An 18,624-nucleotide genomic window follows, 5' to 3' on the forward strand; every position below is an offset into this window, starting at 1 on the left:
GCTTGTGACCCCAAAGTCTTAGAAGTAGTTTTGCATCAGAGAGAGCCTGGTTCATTTGGCGGGGACCTTGTGCAGCAGCTGCACAGAAGTGTTGCTACCACTTGTGCAGAGAGGACCTCAGAGTTTACCAACTCACTGCAGTGCTGTTCTAAAAGCAGCACAGAGCACAGGTATGAGACAACACTACTTAAGCTACAAACGATGCAGTATCTATAACAGGCCCTAGTGCTATTTTTGGTTAGTCCGCTGTGAAAGATGCTTTCCACTTCTACCTACTTCTGTCTTTGGAAGAACACAGCTTTGGAGCATGTCTGGCTTTTATTTCCATCTTCAGTGTTGGATGTATTTCAAGGGGTTTCTTGATGAAGCTTGAAAAGGGTGTTGGTTTGAACAAGGTGGAATTACTGAAGTGATAACAAGAACTTGTACTCACAAGTGGAACTGTCGCAAATGCAAAGCAATGAAATGAGAACTGCAAGTTGATTTTGGCATGTTACAAACTGGTAGGAAAAAAAATGAAGGGTTATGCTTTGCTTCCACTGCCACTTGCTCACTGCATATTATTATCCCTTTTAAAAACAAAGTGGAAAATACTAAAAACAACTTGCCCTGAAGTTGCTAAACTGACATGACATTTACACAATGCAGACACTTAGGCATGAGTAAGGCCCAGGTCATCCACCCTTGCCAGGAGGCCAGGCACATTCTGCCCAGAAAGGATTAACTCTTTTGAAGGTCTTTTCAACTCTCTTTCATCTTTAATAGGGTGTGTGTGGCTGCTGTGCCTCTTTAGGAGGTGCAGTCTTCAGCCCATGAGGTACCATTGCATTCTCATACCAAGCCCTTGATGCTAAAAATCAGTTTCAAGTCTGAAAAAACCCTGAGAGATGCCAGTTTGTAAAAACAAAACATGCTAGCAAAATTGTGTTTACTAAGAGGATTTTATTTACACAACACAATGCAAAGATACTTCCATAAAAAGTTGGCTCCCCCAGCAACACACAATACACTTGCCAAATTTTTACAGTGCAATTTAGTAACAGCTTTTAAATATTTACAGAACACTTTCTCAACTTACAGGTTAAGGCAGAGTCAGGGCACAGTGATAAGAAATATTTAGTGCAGTTTTGTGCTAGGCATGATACAGAGATGAACTGGCAGCATAACTCATGTTCAGATCCATTGGAAATTCAGATCAGAATTACTCCTGGAAGTCCAGCAACTGCTTGCAGCTTAAAAAAAAAGAGCCAAAAAGATACATATGACCTCAATACACAAGCCAGTGGCTAAGAAAAATGTTTGGCTAACATAGGAGGTGGAAGAGGCATACAAAACTCTTAATCTGTTAGCAGTGAAGTACGGATCCTGGAAAGAAGATGACACTGTACTTTTTTTCCTAGTGTTGGTGAACAACTGTAATAGGAAGCAGGCTTACGATACAACGGTGATACAAAAGCTTCTGCGGGAAAGGTGTGTCCAAGAGGACTATATTCAAAGACATCCAACTTCTGCTGGAAGACAACAGGAGTGAGGTACCCAACTGCTCCCTGTGCCTTTGAAAAACTTCCCCTTTAACTCAAAAAGTGAACAAGCTGAGGTTTCAGAAAACTTAAAACATATGCACTAAAAATGCACAGTACATGTTATTCTAAAGGGGGTTTTTTCACAGCAAGTTTTCACAATGTACAATTGTATAGCTTCATCATCTTTGGTATTTATAAATAAAAATGCCAGTCCCTTTTAGTAAAGGGCTAATAATGCAGCTACTCAAAATCATTTATTCCTAATCCACAGCAGCTTTAAAGAATTCTGATTTTTAATTTTTTTTTTTCATTTTAAGGCAGTAACTAAGCTGTTAGGAATTTTAAAAATGTTTTGATATTAATACCTCTTAGTTTTCCAATGGTTTATAAGGCAACATTTTCAAATGGCTAAAAAGAACTGCAGGATAAGGAGATGATAGAACAATTGGAGAAGTTGGTATCAGTCCTTCATAAAAATAAAAAATAAAAAGGGAGCAGAAGGTGATATTACTGACTAGTTGATAAAAAGCCTTACCCTATAAATCATTACCTCAGTTAGCCCTTATTCATCTGAGTAAGCCCTACAGACTACAGTGATCCTGGTACTTCTAATTAAGGCTATTTTTGCATTTCAGCTTTGTAGGATCCAACTGGTATCTAAACTGCTCATGGCAATTCATTAAACTCCTAGGACACATACAGAAAGCACAAGGGGTGGTTAGGGAGAGGATGCTAACAAGGTATCAGCCGGTTTTAGCTAGATACGGTACTTTCGATCCCCCAACCAGTCCTTCACGATGGCACTCGGTTCAAAAGACATCAAAGTAAAAATTCCCTAAAAGTACCTATTAAAAAAGAAGTTTCACTACAAACTCATTTTCTTTCATTTCCTAATCTAGAAAATTAGGACTAATATAACTGAAAGCCTTCCTTTTACTTTGAAACACTGCTCTAGTTTACTTCTAAACAGCTTTTTTTTTTTTTTGTCTGTGCTATGTAGTTAGTGTTCAGCACCAATAAAAGTTTGCAAGAATCCAAGACAGTTCAAATTGATAACATGCTTTTAGAAACCTCATTACATTTATTTTTACAAAAATCTAATTGCAAATTAAAAGACTGGTACCAGGCAGGCCCAAAGGTTAATGCCACCTGCCCCTGGAAGTGCAGAGTTAACTACAAAACAGGGGCCAAGGGGAGCTCACAATTATAAAAAGGAATTACCAAAAGCTCAACTAGAGGCAGAATCCTCCCTCCCAAAATGCAGTCACGTTCTGAGAGATGCTTAGGCTAGGAAAGGCACTTTGGGGCTCTCCTGGAGAGCATCCTGATCGTAACTGAATGTAATTTTATAAATTATATTGAGCAATAATCAAAGTGCAGACGCGGTGGGTTCCACTGCCCCAAAAGTGACCCCAAGAGGCACCGTCTCTTTGGAAGACGACATAGATGGTTCAGCCACGACAGCTGTAAGGAAAAGCCAGGGAGGCCTCTGCCATCAAGAGTCATGGAAGAATCTGATACTGTTCTGCTCAAAACCAAGAGCAAAAAGGCCACAAAAGACAGTTTCGTCTTTAAACCCATGCCCATGCAGCAGCTCTTTCAAGTGGCCAAAAGATGGCAGCAGCAGGAATGGGAAGCCTCATAGCTGACCCGGCTGTAAAAAAGATGCCCACCAACGATCAGGTTAAATTGATTTCCCTCCCTTTCTGCTCTAATTCCAGATCTACCTGTGTTACCAGCTGTAGTTTTTATTATCTGCATTGTTTATAGATCCAGCCTTTCATACAATAACTTAAAACTGTTGGCGCTGGAGGAAGCGGCCCTGTTTCTTCTATCACTGTCTAGAAAAGAAAAAAGTGTTGCACAATTTTTTAATTTAGAAAAAATATTAAATGGCTTGAGGGTCACTGTCTTAGTACCAAAAGTAAAGTGCACCACAACTGGAGGCCACTGCGACAGAGTTGAGAAATGCTATTAAATAGGCTTCCAAGTAGCATTATAAAAAACAGCACTACAAACTAAGGTTAAGGCAATACAAGTTGTGTCCTTCTACTAGATAGTTTACTGGAGAGTTGTCTATCTTGAGCTTTAATTATTGCTTTGTTTCCTCTGTACTGAAGTCCTTAGCCACTGGGAAAACAGTGCTGGCAGAATTGGCAGGTTGAGTTTGTCACTTAATGCAGGACTGGCAAAACAGTCCATATAAACAGCACATGCTTTGCGATGTCAAAGTGAAGGCTTGCTCTCATCTCCTGATGGACTGTACAATCTGGCAAAGAATTTAAAAAGAAAACAAACTCTTGCTCCTGAAGCAGCAAAACGTGCTTGCAGTAGAGATGACACAAACATTTTGTGGAATTTTTCAATGGTGCAGAAAGAAAAAATCCTTAGTAACAACCAGGGTCCTGAAGTCTTCTCCAAGAGTTGATAGCCCTCAAGTTTTCTTTAAAAAAAGTTCTTTTATGGGTATAAACCCAAAGTACAGGAACAGAATTCCACGGCTCAGCAGTTGTCCCAGGTAATGATTTATTACTTGCCTGCTTTCATATAGGATGGTATCGCTCCTCGGGCTGTCAGACCTTCAAAACGCTTGTAGGTGTAATTGATAAAAACCCAGTCTTTGTTCTTGTAGTCAGTCTCTGGGTGGTTGCTTGTTGCCACTGATAAGACAGAGAAAAAATAAAATTATCCTTTGAAAACTGCGAAGTTTGTTTTCATACAAAGCACTAGAAGTGGAGTAGGAGAGAATGCTTCTAAAGAAAGAAGTATCATAAATCTAGGCATTTGGTTTCATTCTTCAACCCCACGCAGCAATGTGTGAGTATGTTTTGACATGCAAATGCAAGGATCTTTTAGAGATTTACACCTAAACACATCGTCCCCTTCTGTCCCACCCTCTCCCTACCCCCTATATTAAGCGCTAGACACGCTAGCAAGGATTAGCCAGTACCAAGAGGTACTTGCAGCGTTGAGTTCACAGGTCCCGCTGAGATTCAAACTTGCTGGGAGCCTTGCCACCTCTTAGAGATGCCCTTCCTCAAACGGCTCCCACACCATTCACAAGTCTGCATCCCATCTCCCGAAAGCCAAATTATAGCTTGCACACCCCTGCACCACAAGACTACCCAGCTAACAAGCTGATCGTGATAAAAAGCAAGCATCTAGTAAGATCCTTTCTCTGATTAACAGGAAAGTTACATTATGCTATTGGAGAAGAGGAAGGATTGTTTACATGCAGAATCAAAGCATTTACCTGTTGGTTTAAGGATATCAGATTCTGGAAATTCATCAAAGTTTGAGGTATCATCAATGCTTTTAATTTCTATTGAAATTGCAGCAGGTCTCTCTCTGCCAAGAAGAGCAGTTTCAGCATTAAGATTTCAAAGGCAGAAGAAAGCAGGCTTCAGCCACTTTCCATTTCTTAACAGAATCAAAGACTGAAGGTACCTAAACCTTAGCAAGCTTCAGATAAGGAACTAAATACTCTCACCCACACCTAAAGATAATAAATACCAGTCAGGCTGCTCCCTTCTGTCGAACAGGACTAGCTTTCAACAGTCCATAGAGAAGAGCAGCTTGCTTTTCTGCAAAGCATCTTACCTGATATGCTCCCAATCAACCCCTTCAAAGAATGGGTTACTCTTTATTTCCTCCACACCAGATGCACCAATTCTGTGCTCCCATTCACAGCAAAATCTGGGATGGAAGGAAGAATGAAAATGAAGGAAGAATGAAAACGAAAGCATTCCATCCAGAATTGGAACGGCTTTCTGAACCGATACTACTGCGGTTTCTTAACACATAAATGGAGAGGGTCAAGATCTCCTACTGCAAAACCAACACACAAAGTTATGCTTAGGAATGTCATGTCAAATGCTACAATTCAGATGTGGTATTCTTTCACAACAGGATAATGTGCCCTTTCTATTTCAGGACCAGTGTAGAGCAGGAGAACATATAAAGCCTAAGAAGCTAGACATTTATATTTCTGTCCTGAGAATAGATAAGTGATTGAAAATAGAAATGAAAGAGGAAGAGTCAGCATGCCCTGGGATACATTTGTATGCTCCAGTGCATACAATGTCAAAACCATTGCTATTGTAAGAAGCTAGCTCTGACAAAAAGGTTAAGTTGCTTCCACGAGAAGCTCACAGACAAAATAAAGAGCAGAAAGATTCATATTTTGCCAGACTAGCAGCACTTACATGGGAGCTCCTTTTTAGTATAGTTCAGTCAGGGCTCCACTAAATGACCTCTGAGAGACAAGTGTATTTGACGAGGGAGTTCAGCATTCGATGCATGTGCATAACAGAGTATGCAGCTGTCACAAGCATCACCTTTTTTTTTTATGTGAAACAACCTATGAGAGGTACATGGTACAGTTTGCAAGACAAGAAAATTAGTACTATATTAACTGGCAAACCACATGGTTGGCACCTTAAAATAAGATCCTTTGCTTTATCAGATATTGGAACTTCTGGAGGAAATGTGAGAGTCTCTTTCCAATTCATTACTTTCTTATATGTTTCTTGAGGAGTCTCAGAACAGAACGGTGGATAACCTGAAAAAAAAAGAAAAATACAACCTTGTATAAAGCAAAAATAGTTCCTGTAGTTACTCAAGTCTCCAGTGTATCAGAACAAACCTCACAAACCATGCTTTGAGAACGTGACCCCAAGCACATAAATACAGCTGATGTCCTACATCACAATTCCTACTTAAAACCTGTGCACCGCCTCTTTCCTACCGCCTCTTTCTTACCGATCAACATCTCGTACATGATGACCCCAAGCGACCACCAGTCACAAAGCTTGTTGTAGCCCGTCTGCATGAAAACTTCAGGGGCAATGTAATCTGGAGTACCCACAGTAGAAAAAGCCTGGAACAAATACCATCAGTTATGCATCTTTAGAGAAAACTGCCTGACATGGAAGCAGGAACATGCATAACAACGGTTATTCTGAGGAAGACACCAGATTGCCTCCAAGATCCTTTAGCAAAGTTGTTTAAAGCCTTTATTTCAAGATATGTAGAGACAAAAATCAACGTGGTATTTTAAGACTCTTTCACATGAACATCAGGGAAATGGGGAAGGCACCACTGTCGATACACACCTTGGAAGGGGTCATTAGCCCTTTGTTTTATTGAACGTGGAAAGAACTTAGTTTTAGCTGGGAGGCATCAGACAGCAATGTAAATAATCACAGCAGTGCTATCTCAGGCACATATGTCACCAGCTGTTCAGCAGATGGATGAAGGACAAACTAAAGTCATTCCTCTTTCAAAAAGAGAAAAAAGATGAATCTTTTTATTTCAGCATTGTTCAGAACTCTGAAATGGATTAATGCCTGTCATTTAAATACCTGTGCCATTTGAACGCAACAGCTCAGCAGAGAACATTTCCAAGCAGGTGAAACGTACTTACCAACTGCCGTCTATTTCTCTTCCAAGTCTCTGCTTTCCTTTTGGAATTCATATTCTGGAAGGCTAAAGGGAATTGGAATATATGTGACTGCATCCTACCGGTCACCCAACATACATTTTTACCCCAAAACCATTACACTAAAAATCTCCTTTACGACATCAAAAAAGCTAGCCAGGGCCTGGACAGACAGCCCATTTTGTATTCAGCAGTGCTGGTAAGAGGTTACAGTCCCCAGATGCTCATCACTGGCCCCTACGGCCAAAGTTTACCACCGTGGTGAAGCTGGAGCTGTTTGGAGGCAGCTACGGATAAGCCACATCAGTAGAGATGAGCTAGTTAAGCCGCCTCAGCCTCGCCTTGCTCAGTTTACCTGGCACAATCGAAGGGGTGCCTGCAACGGCAGAGCAGAGCGGTCGGCAGCCCCTAGCAGGCAGCGGCAGCTGACAGTTAAGAGCAGCGCAAGGGATGTCACCTCTTCCACCAGTACAGACGGTTGCAAAGCGTCCATCTGTCAATACCCTAAACCTATCAGCAACTTCCAAATCTATGTAATATTGATAAAATTTTATAAAGCCTTTCATTAGCGATCCAGGCTTTCAGTGGTTTTTTAACTCCATGATCGAAGTTATTCCCCTTGAGAAAATTACTGAATATTCAAAGAGACTGTGTGCTCGCTTATTAATTTAAGTAACACGTGAGATACAGCTAGCATCTACCAAGTCACACTGAGTGTTCATTCAAGGTTTATTACACATGCAAAGAAAGGCTACGGCAGAGTCTACTTCAAAGACAAACTTCTAGAAATGAAGACATTTATGTACGTTAAAGTAACTAAAATTATTTTTATAAATAAGGTCTACAGAAAATCAAAATTACACCTCATGATGCAATGTTGATTATTAGGCCCCCCCTCTGCAGCCTTCTAACTCATTTCAATGTGAGGTTATGTCAGGCACCGACAGCAAGTACACAGACACCCTTCTGAAGCCAAATAACTTACTGAAGTCACTGGGAAGACTATGGTTCAAGTTTCTATAAAATTCTGTTCTGTGGGCTTTCTTTAGTCCAGTACACAGACCAAAATCCGACAGTTTTACGTGGCCCTAGAAACAAACAAAAAAACCCAAATACAAAAACAGCGTGAGACATTATCACAGCAGATAGAGCTTTCTACTTCTCCCCTTCCCTTTATTTTGTATAATATATAGAGGCACTTGTTGCATTCCTTGTTTTAGCCTAAGACTGGATGTGTACATAGAATCAAGCTATTAATACTTTCATCCCCACTACACAGAGAAAGCCCAGCAGCTATTCACTTCAAAAAACCTCCACTCCTGCAAGCTTCTGACCGCTCCAGAGCGAAAGCAAACGTCTCCAGAGGGAGCTGTAGCCCCTGGATTGTGCGCTGACTCCAACAGATACGGAAAAACACCTTAAATTCACGGATTGGATCTGTCCTAGTGCGTAACATGTGACCACACCATGTGCAATTTTTAGATGTCTATCTAAAATACACGTACTTTCCAAAGTCCTAAATTTATCTACATCTAGATGTAGGCATCCTGAATTACAGCAGTAATTCCAACAGTGCATTATTAGCTGGCTAGTGGTAAAGTATAATTATTTATTGTTGGCAAACTTTTTCCAAACAAGCTAAATTTTAAGCAAACTTGTAGTGAGCAATAGGAGGATAGTGAAACCATCAAGCTTTCTGCAAACTGCCTCCAGTAACCGTCTAGAAGCAATCGGGTAGCCCGGCCAGCCTTCAGAAGCACGTCCCGATTCTGACGGAGATAACAGCTCAGTTTTCGGTCTCGCTCATGTAACAGCTCCATCCTTTGCATTTGATGTGATCATCTACCCAATAGTTGGCAAGCGTGAGCGTAACAGATGTCAGACCAAAAGGAAACATCTTTGACCAAGAGGGGAGAACCGAAACTGTGTGTTTTAAATTGCAGCTGAAATAACCAAAAATAGCTTAAACAACTGTCAGAAGAGAGCTCATAAGTGAGGTACAAATACAGCTGGAGGTGGAGCAGAGCTCTTTCTTGGCTTGTTTTTTTTTTCCCCCAGCAATATGGCAGGTATACCCTCAAAAGCTAGAATGAACAGGGCTGAGAAAGAAGCACCGTCTTCTTTCACAGAATCACTAAGGTTGGAAAAGACCTGTAAGATCATCAGGTCCAACCACCAACCCAACCCCACCATGCCCACTAAACCATGTCCCGCAGTGCCACGCCCACACGTTCCTTGAACACCTCCAGTGATGGTGACTCCACCACCTCCCTGGGCAGCCTCTGCCAGTGCTTCACCACTCTCAGTAAAGACATTTTTCCTAATATCCAGCCTGAACCTCCCCTGGCGCAACTTGAGGCCATTTCCTCTTGTCCTGTCGCTTGTCACTTGGGAGAAGAGACCAACACCCACCTCTCTGCAACCCCCTTTCAGGCAGTTGCAGAGAGCAATGAGGTCTCCCCTCAGCCTCCTCTTCTCCAGACTGAACAACCCCAGCTCCCTCAGCCGCTCCTCATCAGACTTGTGCTCCAGACCCCTCACCAGCTCTGTCGCCCTTCTCTGGACACGCTCCAGCACCTCAATGGCCTTCTTGTCATAAGGGGCCCAAAACTGAACACAGCATTCGAGGTGCGGCCTCACCAGCGCTGAGTACAGGGGCACTATCACCTCCCTGCTCCTGCTGCCCACACCATTTCTGATACAGGCCAGGATGCCGTTGGCCTTCTTGGCCACCTGGGCACACTGCTGGCTCACGTTCAGCCGGCTGTTGACCAACACCCCCAGGTCCTTTTCTGCGCGGGAGCTTTCCAGCCACTCGTCCCCAAGCCTGGAGCGTTGCACGGGGTTGTTGTGACCAAAGTGCAGGACCCGGCACTTGGCCTTGTTGAACCTCATACAATTGGCCTCAGCCCATCGATCCAGCCTGGCCAGATCCCTCTGCAGAGCCTTCCGACCCTCAAGCAGATCAACACTCCCACCCAACTTGGTGTCGTCTGCAAACTTGCTGAGGGAGCACTAGTGTTTCACAACTGTCAACACTAGTTCAGGTCAATATTAAAAATTACAAGACCTATTTACTACTACCCAGCCAGTGGCTAATACATACCTTGCTATCCAAGAGAAGGTTGTCTGGTTTTATGTCTCGATGGATAAAACCCAGCTGATGAATAGAATCAATGGCTAGCACGGTCTCAGCTATATAGAACTGTGTCTCTTCTTCTGTTAGAGTGTCTTTTTTCATCAACAATGTCATCATATCACCTAGAAGCCCCCCCCACAAATAGCAAAGGTAAATACACACACACACGCAAACTCCACTCTCGCTAATTTTGAAGAAATTTGCAAAGAAAAAAGCTATTTAAAACCTCAGGAAGCGTAAACTGATTTCATATAAAGTAACAGAGTTCCCCAGCACCTCTGTGACAAACTCTTGCATTTCCCCTTGTATCACTGTACGTGGGAAGACTTGTACTGTAGCTGCATTAGACTTACTGAGCCAGCTCAACAGCGGAAAAACAAAATAGCAGTGCAGAAACATCCCTCAGAGTCAGCTATGGACTGCCTCTCTTCACTACACATCCGAATCACAGATTAAAATAGATACTTTCAGCTACAGAGCTGTTACAAAAACCAGATTGCATTTGTGCAGTGTCATCTCAAAAAGCATTCTTGTGCTTTCGTTAGTCACATATATTATGGGCTTTCAGTATAATTTTCTTCTTAAGTGAATTACAGTAGCGTTATCATTCAAGGACAAACATCACCATCCTCTGAAAAAAAAGACCTTAAAAGTTACTCTTGCTGCAAGCCAGCTAAAAGCAAAAGGTTAGAAAAATCAAAAGCTGGTGATGTTATGGATCTATCGCTAGCCAGCGCACAGTACGGATAAGAACTAGCGGAACATTAAGGCCAAGGTTCAAACCTCTGCAGCTGGAAGACCCAAGCAGATAACCTCAAGCCTGACCCAAAGACCGCAGCACCCTAACTCCTAAAAGCAGAAAGCTTTACAATGACTTGTTTCCTCACACGTAACGTCCAGTACAAAAACCACTGGATGGTAACCACATACACTCTCGTCCCGGACTACATTTGTAATTAAGAAGTTAGAAACCCACAAACAAGAGGAAAGACTGCTTTTGATTTCAGGTAGTTACCTCCAGGCAGGAACTCCATGATAAGGTAGAGGTTTAGCTTGTCCTGAAAACTATAGAACATCTTCACAACCCACAAACTGTCTGCCTCCACTAGAATGTCCCGCTCCGCACGGATGTGGCCAACCTGGAGGGATATATATGCATTTGATTAATTACAAAGCTATGTTTTATTACATGAATTTGTTGCACAGACAATTCAAGTATTATCCTGAAAAGCATCAAATATTGAAAAGACAGCAGTCAAACTTCTGCATGAGGGCAGAAACACCATCAAAAGTTCAATAGTTTCACCCCTCAATATTTTCAGGTAATAAAATAGCATAACATGTTCAAAATCAAATCCAAAAGTCATGCTTCTGACAGCAAAAAGGTGAGAAGCTTTCATTAAACTGCTATATTTTTCCAAAATGTTTCTTCCCCCCCCGCGATAAACCCCATTGAACACCAAGTCCATTTTACTCCTCAACATGAAGATCTGAAAGACTCTTTTACATTCAAAAGTTTCCACTGGAAAGTTCACGGGGACTTTTGCCTTTGGACATTTACACTTGAGTAACATTTATACTTATTGTGTGACTTTTGCTGCCGTGCATTGAGACATACGTAGGAAGGCAAGAGAGCACTAACCTCATTCTTTTAAGCAAAACCATAAATTTAAACCACCCTCCTGAACAACAAGGTTCCCTGCAGAAAGATAACCCACGTTTATGTTTTTATTCTTCCAATTCTTATGGCATTTTGGTCCCCTTCAAATCAGAACTGTACAAGTGATATGGGACACTATGAAAACACTTATCTTAAACCACTTAGACAACAGACCACTCCAAAACACAATTTATTACCGTGGGAAGATTCAGGAGGAGAAACATATGGTTGATTATAAAAACAGGTTAATCCTATACATAAAAATATCTCAATTTTTTACAAAAATATCTAATAATTAGATCTCTCAAAATCTAGCTCTTCTCAAAACAGTTAGCACACCCTTCAGGTATGACTTCAGCCTATTCCCCCAGATTTAGACCACAGCACTAATTTAGCAGTGCTGCATAAAGCTCGTGTGCGAACACACTGCTGTTTGTTTTTTAACCAAGTCCTTTCAGAAATGGAAACCAGTTCCTGATTTTATGACCACACACACAGTGCTTCCTAGATTCATCCCAGTGCTGAACAAGAAACGATTGTCTCAGACCACAGCATTTCCAGAAGTTAAACACCGCTACTTTCTGTCTCCCCGAGTCAGAATTCCAGCAGTTGCATCCCTTTGATATTTCTATCTGATTCCATAAATCAGAAATGCAGTAGAACACCCACCTTGACATCTACACTGAATCATCTGCACATGTGTACGTGTGACATACATCATCATAAAACGAGGAGGAACATAAATCAGATACATAGAATCGTCCTCCTCTTTCAGTGGGGAAAGACAAACCTAGTCCTTAGCAAACCGCTCTGCTTCCCCGTGTTTTCAAGTAGAAACTTGAGTTCAGCCCTACCTTGCTTCTGACTGAAAAGCCTCTTAGAAAAGGTGTTACAATTGCAGCTTCCATGAAGACTAAGCAAGGCATTAGAGGTTGGTTGAAACACTGTTCCGAGCATTCAGGTACCTACGATAGCCTGGAACTCCTACTGTAACCCTATTTAGAGGGAAACTATATATTCCTCAAACTTTTGCATTGTTACAAGGAATATTTAAAAACAAACAAAAAAAACAAACAAAAAAAAGACTTGAAAGAGCCCACTAGAAGACAGGTCCTTATAAATTCATACGAGATTTTTCCGACCTATTTCCTCCATAAAAAAAAAAAGGAAGAAAAAACCCCACGTAATTTTTTAGCTAGTAAACCTAGACCACAGACGCCTATTACTCTCTACACATCAGTTACCCCCCGAAGTCATCTAGAACATGGATGGTAGCATTGCTACTCAAGGTTGCTATTCACCTGCTCTTTTTCAAGCATATCAGCTTTACGTAGTATCTTCATTGCATAAACGTGCCCCGTATCTTTCTTCTGGACAAGTCGCACCTAGGAGGTAGGCAAAAATTTTAGTCAAATACGGCATTATCGCCACAACTCTTGAAAAATTTGGGTATCGAGCCCTTGGCTTCCATTTCATGAAATCATATCAGATTACAAACACAAAAAGCATTACATAGTGCACAGTAATGGCAAACAAGTTCTGTTAATTCTAAGAGATGAAGTCATTTTAACAGAGATGACACATTGAGCCATCATACACCTAAAGCAGAAGGTCCAAAGACACTTTCTCGGAAGAAGGCCACCAGGAGAGACTGCTGCGAGCGGCCCTCCAGCTCTCCCTCTTCCGTAAGGCCAGCCCCGGGAGGTCAGAATTCAAGTCCGCTGCCAAACTTGTATTTAGCTTGCCCATCAAGTCCTTTTCAACAGCATTCATGTTCCTTTAAAGCACATAATGTTTTTAAACCACCATTTATTAGGCAGAAAAAACAGACAGACCTGCCTGTTAAGCTAACAAAAAAAAAGCTGCGGTTGTTACAACGTTTATCCTTCACTTGTGTAAACTATGCAAGTCTTTACCAAATACCAGTGCCATTCCAAAATGCATTTAGTCATCTTTTCTGGACTTACCTCTCCAAATGCTCCTCTGCCTATTACTTTTAAAGACTCAAAGTCTTCCAAACCAAGCCTTGTTCTCTTTAGGCGAAGAAACTCTGTTTCCTTTTGCGCATGTGCCGACCTCCTGATTCTTTTCTAGAGTTTAGGAAAAAAAAAAACAAAACACCACACAGTGCGAATTCTGCGCGCGGGCTCCATAGAGATCACAGCAATTCCAAGTAAAGCTCCCAGGTCTCCATTTATAAAAGAAAAACACTTGAATTACTTTAACCATTAAGGTAATTTCCCCATATTCATTACCTCTTCATCTTTTAAGCCTTCTTCTTCCATCATTTGTTCTAGCTTCTTTTGTCTGTAGCAGAGACAAATTAGAAAAATAAAGGTTGAATCGTTAACGTTGTTTCTCACTCACGTGCACACATCCAACACCTCTGGTCTGCGCTTGCTGTGAAAGGAGGATGCAATGCCAGCAAGTAACAACCGTGAAAGATACCTACGGGAGACCCAGACGTTAGATTAATTTTGAAGAATCTAATATTACAGCTTTACCATTCTAGCCCTGTCGTCTCCACTTTTGACAATCTAAACCTGCCTCGAGTTTCACATCTTATTCGAGTGTATGTTTTCGTTGTATACGAATGTAGGTTGAGGAGATGTGGGTTCAATTCTTGCCTCTCTCTTTGACAGCTGGGCAAGTCACTTAAGGCCAGAGCCACAATAAATATTTAAACACCAAAGTCTCACTTATTCCAAGGAGAACTGGCTGCTTAACCACATCTGTGGAGCCGCACTGTAATTTCTCTGCATCTCAAACTCATCATACGCAAAATGAGAAAAGTTACTCTGTATTTCCCAGTACCCGAGATACTGAAAGTATTTGGGAAGAGGAAACACATCTGTACACATTCTCCCCCTTAAAGAATCGGAAATATTTACAGCCTTAGTACAAAATGATTATTTGGGAGAAAAGAAAAAAAGGAAGCAAGACTTCAGAGAGGGGAATGGCTTCAGGGGCCATTTGTAACGATTACCCCCCAGGAACATTTTCCCAGCACCGATCACATTAATAGCTGGCTGAACTGGGATTGGTGGTTTTGGGTTTTTTTGCCTCTCCATGTGCGTTTTTATTGGTATAACATAACAAACGTACTAAAAAATTCCTTCTCTTTATGCAAGTCATTCTTCGCAAGATCCTCTTCCGGTCTCCTGCGCTACTATGCAGCTGCTGCGACGTGATAATATTTTGGGTTATCGCTTCCATGATCAGGCACATTGAAATCGCTTTGCCCTTATTTAAGTACCCAGTGAGCCCTGCCCAGCCGTCTTATTTCACACGCAAAGCAGTGACTCCAGTAGCGAGACGACTGCTGCAATACCCAGAATTAAATAGCTCAGCGTGACCGAGCGACGCTGAAATTCCCCCAAATATCCTTAATAGGGCCTATCTGCGCTTCAGCGTACACTTTGTCAACACCATTTAAACTCCAAATTGCACATCCACAGACACGTCTATTGTTAAAAAACCATGTAACTTGTAAAGTCCAGTACGTTTGTTCAAAGTCTTGATCCTAAACGGGAAAAACCCTGCCATTGAGGTTCCGGGGGTAGACAACAGCGCTCGTAATAAAAAGCAAGAGCTATGCAGAGAGAAAGAAAGGAATTAAATCAGTGATATTTTCTGTTTGGATTAGACCTCAATCTCTCCTTACTAATTTGAAGCTTTGAAGAAAATACGTATGCAAGTTAGTATTCCTTTCCAAATTGCTTCCTCGTTTCTGCAGTTATTGTAGTTAGCAGGCATTCCTCTTGGATCGAGTTAGGTTTTTGGCAGCAAATCTGCAAGCGAACGAACGCTGAACCTTTTTGAAAATTCCGATTACAGACTACACGGCAAGTTGGGAGAACATCAGAAGTCCCAGTGCTACAGCTTGAGGGTATTCAGCAAATTAGAGGGTTCCGGCCAAAGGGAAGTAGAAGTAAGACTTCTCAGTTAAATCGCTGGTTGTATTTTGACCGATACATTTAAAGAGATGCCATAGGTTCAGCTAACCCACAGACAAGAAGTCAGCATTAAGTGACAGTCCTTGCATCAGTCCCTCATTCTCTTTGAAATGATTATCTGCCTTTATCAGCTGACTCGATCACGCATTATAACCCAAACTGAAACCGATGCTCTAGAACGAGTTGTAAATATTACAACCAGGGACATAAAACGGGAAGAGGCAACAGAACAGACATGGGCAGGATAAACACTTGCAAGCGTTGGCTTTCTACTTCAGAATCGTGCTTGGGCTGATTCGAGTACGTCCCAAAGTCAGTTTCTACTTCGTCGCGTGATCAAATATATGGGATTTTTAAAAACTTGGTAAGAGTCATCTCACTTTTGCATCTGCAAGCACCTTTCAACTGGCTGCAGAAAAAACTCACAAAGCTCCAGCCAAAGCTACCGGGGGATTCAGAAACTCAGCAGCTGCCTCCGGACACTTGTGCCAAGCCCCGGCCAGGTGCCCGTCTCGGGAGCTCAGGTACACGCTCCGCAAAGATGCTCTGTTTTTGCTTTGGCTCCAGAAAACTAAATGCAGTTAATATATATTTTTGGGTCTTACCCAGTTTGGAAAGGAAGCAAGAAAGCTTTTTACCTCATCTCTCGTTCTTCGTGCTGTGCGATGAGATTGCTGTAGAAGTTTTCTAACGTCACCTTTGTCATCGTCACTCGCTCCTTGGTGTGGTTACTCATGGAGGAGCATGGCGTTGGGCCGGTCATTGCCATGGCTCTTAGGAAAGAAGAAGGGAGGAAACATCTGATGTTGTAAATGACAAATAACCTTCAAACAAGAGCTGCGATCAATTAAGCGATGCTGAATCACGGAGTTAAGATTTTAACAACAAACGCTAACAGCCCAGTTGTCTAAACTGAGACTAAGTAGGGAAAAGTCTTGCAAAATAAAAGGTACAAGTCAAACTTCCTGTTTTGAACATTTTTGATCTGAAAATAAGAGGGAAGGAAACTTAAGAAACACGATGCCTCAAAAACCACAATTTCAGGCAGTACTGCAAGTGTTTATTTCTCCCAATACATATATTTTATCTTTAATAAATGATAAAAATTCAGGAACATCACACTGAAACATCTAATCCAGAAGTTCCTCTTCCCTTGACCCCGGCAGAAATAACTCCAGCGGTTGCCTGCCGCCTCCTCTGCTGTGAAATCTGTCAAAATCCTGAAAGCCATCTGCTAACGGAGCAATTGAGGAAGGAAAAAAAAGGCATTTAGTTGCTTTTAAGCACTCTCGCTTTTACGAGATGCTTTCACACAGAAATCTGGCAAATCCCAGAGTGCCGCTGCCTTTGAACAAATTGTAGTTTAAAAAAACCTCTAGTGTAAGTATCCCACATTTACATATGGGATTATATATCGGAGTACGCTGCTTCCAACCGGCAGCACAGCTTCGGGGCGTGTTTAACAACCCAGCTCTACTTTCTAAAACGCATTAAAATGTGAAGGTTTCTAATGTAAAGGCACCTCTTGGTCTCGTTCTCCCGGTCACAACATAACTGGCAGGAAGGTAACAGAGTTTTGCAACTATTACTAGAAATTGCAGACAAACACAGGTTAGACACACGCTTCCCCTTTTTACGACGCCTGGGCGCTGGCAACGTTTTACGCGTTATTCTTTTCTGTGTACTTTTTGCAGGGCTTTACACGGCAGCGTTACCTTGCCTTGGCAAAGCGGCGTCCTTTACGGACACCAACTATTTTGTTTGCTGCGTTTACGGGTTATTTCATGGAAAAGGGAACAGCCTGGGAGCCGGTAAGAACCTCCAGCTGGGTGGATTTTGAGATGGAGCTGCATCCGTACGGAGGAGCAGCTCCAAGCGGGGCCATGCGAGTGGCAGGGCGGCGTTCTCCGCGCACCGCCGAGGAGGCGGCACGGCAGGGCCCTGGGTGCTGTGAGCGGGGAGGTGTGGGAGCCATGCCTCTGGTTTGCGCTTCCTAGGGAACAGAATAGCGGAATGATCTGAGAGGAGCAGGTGACAAAGGGGACGCAAATAAAAAGGGGGAGAAAAGAGAAAGAGGCCGGCTGGACGGCAGCGCTGCCAAAGCACCTGTTGGTGCCCGGACCCCCCTTCCACCGGCACCGGCGCTCAGAGCCAACCCACACCCAGCACGGCGACCGGGCGGTGGCGGGGCAGGATGCTCCCGGGCTCCACCGGAGCCGGTCAGGGGCGAGGCAGCCCCCGGGGGGGCGGCGGCTCCGCGGCCCTTCGTGCGGCCCGACCCGCCGCGCTGGCGGAGGGGCCCGGCAGCATCACCGGGAGCGGACAAAAGAGGGACGAGCCCCCCCGGCCGAGGGGGAGGAAGGGGCCCTCGCCGCCTCCGGGCCCGCAGCGCGGCCGCCGCCGGGGGAGGGGGGACCTCGCCGCCGGAGGGACCCCGGCCCGCAGCGCCCCGCTCGCAGCCCCACCGGACCCGGGGGCTTCGGGGGGCCGCCCCCTGCTCTCCCCCTCGGGCGCAGCAAAGGGCCCCGGGAGGAGGGAGGAGGGGTGCGGAGCACCGGGCGGGGGGGGGGGACGGACACGGGGTCGCCATGGCAACGAGGCGGGAGCGGCTTACCGGAGCCCCCCGGGAGGGGGGCGGCGAGGAGCTGAAGGCGACGGCGAGGTCCCGGTGCCGCCAAGCCAGGCGAAGCGGCGGCGGGGTGAAGCTGGCGGGGGGGGGGGGGGGGGGAGGGGGACGGAACCGGGGCGACCGGAGCCCCCGCGCCGCTACCGCCGCCCCCCGCACCGACGGCGACCCGGACGGCACAAGCACCCCAAGGACCGCTACGGCAGTGCGCATGCGCCACCATCCTCCCGGCACCGCCCTCTGCCCGCGGGGCGGGGCTGCTGCACCCCGCCCTCTCTCG

General features: G+C 43.9%; 1 protein-coding gene across 1 annotated transcript; it reads right to left on the reverse strand.

Annotated features, from left to right (window-relative positions):
* Window positions 1–922: 922 nt before the first annotated feature.
* On the reverse strand, window positions 923–18,363 carry STK38 (serine/threonine kinase 38). The gene is made up of 14 exons (XM_059831067.1): window positions 18,333–18,363; window positions 16,357–16,491; window positions 14,018–14,069; window positions 13,730–13,852; window positions 13,064–13,147; window positions 11,118–11,241; window positions 10,070–10,224; window positions 7,949–8,051; window positions 6,949–7,010; window positions 6,285–6,402; window positions 5,961–6,084; window positions 5,124–5,219; window positions 4,777–4,871; window positions 923–4,183 (listed from the first exon to the last, which is right to left on the reverse strand). Exons 2-14 carry the CDS (start codon window positions 16,485–16,487, stop codon window positions 4,053–4,055), a joined length of 1,398 nt encoding a protein of 465 aa, XP_059687050.1. The 5' UTR covers window positions 16,488–16,491; window positions 18,333–18,363; the 3' UTR covers window positions 923–4,052.
* Between the last annotated feature and the right edge of the window lie 261 nt (window positions 18,364–18,624).

Source organism: Gavia stellata, chromosome 30 (genome assembly GCF_030936135.1).
Source record: "Gavia stellata isolate bGavSte3 chromosome 30, bGavSte3.hap2, whole genome shotgun sequence".
Taxonomy (NCBI): Eukaryota; Metazoa; Chordata; class Aves; order Gaviiformes; family Gaviidae; genus Gavia; species Gavia stellata.